Source organism: Amphimedon queenslandica, unplaced genomic scaffold, assembly GCF_000090795.2.
Source record: "Amphimedon queenslandica unplaced genomic scaffold, v1.1 AMPQUscaffold_12505, whole genome shotgun sequence".
Classification (NCBI taxonomy): Eukaryota; Metazoa; Porifera; class Demospongiae; order Haplosclerida; family Niphatidae; genus Amphimedon; species Amphimedon queenslandica.
This window is the reverse complement of record NW_003547258.1, coordinates 17,920-22,706: the sequence shown is the minus strand read 5'-3', so window position 1 is coordinate 22,706 and position 4,787 is coordinate 17,920. Positions and strand designations below refer to the sequence as shown.

Here is a 4,787-nt window from a genome sequence, read left to right as displayed (position 1 = left end):
TGGATTGTCATTATAGCTTGTTATATTAAAATCTGTTAATTGACTAAAGAGGTTGTCTCTCTGTGTGTTACCCCTCTCTTTAACAATGAGAGCTCCAAAGAGTCCATCAGTTCTCTGAGCTCCACTGTGAGAGTGGTACCAGTGAGTACCGTATTGTTCAGCTTTAAAGATATAAGTGAAGTTAGTTCCTGGTGGTATACCACACTGTGTAACATGCTCCACTCCATCCATCCAGTTACTGTTCCTTTGATGCATCCCATGCCAGTGTACAGATACACTCTCTGATGCTAATCTATTGATTACATTCACTTTAACCAACTGACCCTCAGTTACAATGAGTGTTGGTCCTGGTATATGTCCATTGACTGCTATAAAGGAACGAAACGTGTACCCATCAACACCAAACGGTTGAGTGCATCTTTTAGATTCCTCACTATTAGTAGAGTTACCACAGAGTGTGTCTGTAGGATCAACTGGTTCCCATTCTCCATTATTAATATGCCAGACACTTCCTGCAGTACCCCTTGAGTCTTTATCATCATCCAGCAGATATCGGGTAAAGGTCTGCAGCATCTCAATGTCAAATGTAAACTCGCATGCTTCATCACTGGCTGTAGTGCACTTACATACTGGAGTATTGTGATTGCATATAACAACCTCAGCAATAACCTGCTGATGAGATAAGAAGATAAGACAAAAGACTTCAAATAGCATTGAAAGTCGCATCATTATTCTGTCACAAACTGACTGACCGAATGATTAATCAGTGAAGTGCAGTTTGTATTTATGTGATGCACGAATCCATATGACTGATGCTGTTTATAAGAAATGGAAATGGGAGGTTTAGTTTTTATTAATCGACTGATTGCCCTTCTGTGATAATGTTGCTTTGACATTTATGCATTCATGTACATGTACACGTAACTACAATATTCTGTTATTATTATTATTATTACTATGTATTCATTGTTGTTGTACATTTGTTATGTATTGATCATTATGTATGTATCACATTACTGAGATATGAGTGCTGTTCTTTATACACTCATTTGTGTTTCACTTCTACTATACAATTCAATTCCCGGTTCCCAATATTACACCTCCTTTGAGGTCTAGAGTCTATAATACATTTTAATAGACATTTTACCATACATGGTTTTCTACCAGTCTCTGTATGAGATTTGTTATTCATTACACCATTACTAAATTTATTATTAATATGCTTGTATTGTGTACACATTTTACATTGTAAATGAGAGAAATTAAATCCTTGTTGTCTTTTTAATGTTAATTATTATAATGAGCTATGATGATGAGTACTGAGACATGTATGTGTTATTTCTCATCCTTTAGTAGTTAATTTATTAAAAGTTATCACAATAACTATTGTTACCTGCTATAATTCCTATTGTTGATAGTTCATTTTTGCTACACTGACTTATTTTGGTTATTTAAAATGAATTGTCATTATGATAAGTGGTCCTTTATATATTTTTATAAAAGGTGTTTTGACAAACTATTTTTTGACATCTCACTTCATTGTGATACCTATAATTGAAAATTAGTTTAGTATACATGTACATGCACCATTATCATTGCACAATACAATTTGGCTTCCATACATACCATTTCTACTATGCTTATTCAACCAATACCACAAGTACCTTCCTTTCTAATAACTAACTATAGAAATGCATTAATAGTACACAATTCCTGGAATTGCTTGTTTAGATAATGAGTCTTGGGGTGAACTTTGTATAGTTTGAGGCAGAACCAGCTTTTTTTATTAAATTTAATGTACAGTTGCTCTATACCATTAACTTGTACAGCAAAGATGAAACAGAAATTATCATGAAAGTTATTTACTCTAAAGCAATGAGACATTGTTTATTACTCTATTTTAATTGCGACTAGTAAAATAGTAAATTTAAAAGTTGCTGTGCCAAGATAAGTCATGCTACTATACACTGTTATTTTTGTTATATTATGTATGTCTGCCAAGTTATAAATATATTATTAAATTTGTCCATAAGCAGTGTTAGGTGTAGTATCAATGACTTGTTCTTGTTGTTCATTGTTGATAGTTGGTAAATCATATATTGGACCAATGTCTACTGGTGATCTTTCTCTTCCTGTATTCCCTTTATTCTTCATTATACAGTATACAATGATACTAGTAATTATTGATGTAATGAGTCCAGTTAATAGACCAGTGATAGGTACTGCAATAGCAACTGAATGTGTGTGTATAATAGATACATTAGATATGTACATACATTAATGTATTAACTAACCAGAACTGATGAGGGATCCTGTACATGTGGATTGTGACGTGATGGAAATACAGCCTAATAAATGTAATAATAATTGAAAAGTGTAAATTGACTACTTAGCTGAAATTTAGTACCACATGCTTAACTTTTTCACTAATTTGTAAACATGATTTAGCAGTTGACTATATAGTCAGATAATGTCAAAAAATTAAACCATTTTGGGATTGAAAGAACATGGGCTATAGTATGGGTATTTTTAGAAATTGACGTTTTCTTAAAATGGTTGTAACTTGAAAAATTAAAGTCAGAATCAGCTCAAACTCTTCACGCAGCATAAGGACATCAATATGTATCAGAAAATGTAATAAAAATTTGGGGTGATTTCAGAGCCATTTTTCTAAAAAAATCATAGGCTATATAGCCTTGGGTATTTTTTAGATTTTGGGCTTTTTTAAATGGTGGTAACTTGAAAAATTTTGATATCGGAATCAGCTTAAACTTTCTACATAGCATTAGGACATCAATATGTATCAGAAAATGTAATAAAAATTTGGGGTGATTTCGGAGCCATTATTCTGAAAAAACAATGGGCTATAGCCTTGGGTATTTCTCAGATTTTGGGCTATTTTTTAAAATGGCCATAACTTGTAAAATTGATATTGGAATCAGCTCAAACTTTTGAAAAAAGCCATTTTTTGAAAAAACCTTGGGCTATAGCCCAGTTTCTATACAGTATAAGGACATCAAGCATCAGAAAAATAAAGGTAATTTTTGGAGCCATTTATAAAAATAGCAACTTAGTGATTAAAAATTTTGGATGATTTTCAGGTGCTTAAATGTTATTTAGTGAGAAAGTATTGCACTGAACAGATTTATTATAATATAAAATGTATTTAGCACAAACTTGATATTGTTGATGGTTCTATGCTGCTTGAAGTTTCTGATACTAATGTATTATCAATGATCATCAGAGATATTGACATTGAAGTGGATCTGTCATTGCTACTACTGGTGATAGCATCAGATAAACTTTCAGTAACTGAAACTATAAAAAATATGGAATGGAAAGCATTAGATATAATCTAGTAGACATATGTATGTTATACTGACCAGTTAAAGTGGTTGTTGTTGCAATGGAGTGTTGATCAGTTATGTTGACTAAAGGTTGAACACATTACTAAATATACTCATCAGTTTATAATAAACAAAACCTGTAAAGTTAATCAGTGGTCCCTCTCCAATAGCATTAACTGGTTTTATGTATACAGTATATTCATTATTGGGATATAGTTCATTAATAGTTACATTAGTATCAGTTGTATTAATAGTAATATTGTGTACACTAACAATGTAATGTACTGGAGGGTAATGTAATGTAACATCCTATTAATAATAATAATAATAATTTATAGTTAATAATTATCTTGACATACTCCATTGTTATTCCACCATATTGTAATACTATCAGTTGATATCTGATCCCAACTAATATTAACAACTTGAGCTGGTACTATAAGAAATACATTGAGTGTGTGTGTGTGTATAGTACTTACCATTCCATATATACTGTATTAATGATGAAGGAGGTCCTTCTCTTCCAATAGTATCAATAGGAATAATAATAAATGAATAATTAGTACCAATAATAAGAGAAGGAATAGTTGTTGATGATTCATTATTGATCATATGTCCATTAATATTATCATCACTGATTATTGTAATATTATAATATTGAATACAGTGAACTTCATCATTCTTTTCATAGTACCAGTTCATCAATACTGTATTGTTATTAATTGGTATTATCTTTATATTAATAACTGATACTGGTACACCTATACATAGATACAGTATTATGATACATAATGGTTCATGATGTATCTTACCTGCAATATGTACTGTCAATGTGTTACTGTAACTAACTCCATCTCCAGAGCATTTAATGGCAGTTCCATTAAGTTGTGATGAAATAGATACATTCACACTAGCAGTACTTGTTATTGTATTATTAGTAATATCTGTAATTGATAATAAAAATTCATTAATCCACTCAGTTTTATCATCATTGCTTAGGGCACGACTTGAGCCATTGACTTTCCATGCAACACCACCTCCCCCTTGATAGCTAGTAATACAAGTGAATACTAGTGTATCTCCAGGACATACAATATCATATGATGGAGAGGACTGGCTGAATGATAACACTGTTCCACATGATGATACTATTAAATATGATTGATAACAAATTGATTAATATAATAAATTTGCTTACCATAGACACTGCTTGACAACAGAATAAAGAATATGATTATCATCTTCAAATGTCAACAGCACTATAGTGAGCTGTGACACACCCATAGTTATTCCTTTCTTGCATACCTTAGCTAAAGTTCTCCCTGATCATAAAGTCCATCCCACCTCTCCAAGAACTGAATTGATACACTAACTATTCCTGGAATTTAGATAATAACTACAGTTCCTGGAATAGTTCAGTTAACACAATTACCACTGATG

The 4,787-nt window shown here is 31.7% G+C and overlaps 1 protein-coding gene across 1 annotated transcript; it reads right to left on the bottom strand.

The window, feature by feature from the left end:
- Nucleotides 1–6: 6 nt before the first annotated feature.
- On the bottom strand, nucleotides 7–888 carry LOC109587617 (laccase-2-like; the record flags this gene model as incomplete). Its single annotated transcript, XM_020003852.1, has 1 exon — nucleotides 7–888. A coding segment is annotated over exon 1 (723 nt), but the record flags the coding sequence as incomplete, so codon positions are not given.
- Nucleotides 889–4,787: the final 3,899 nt, after the last annotated feature.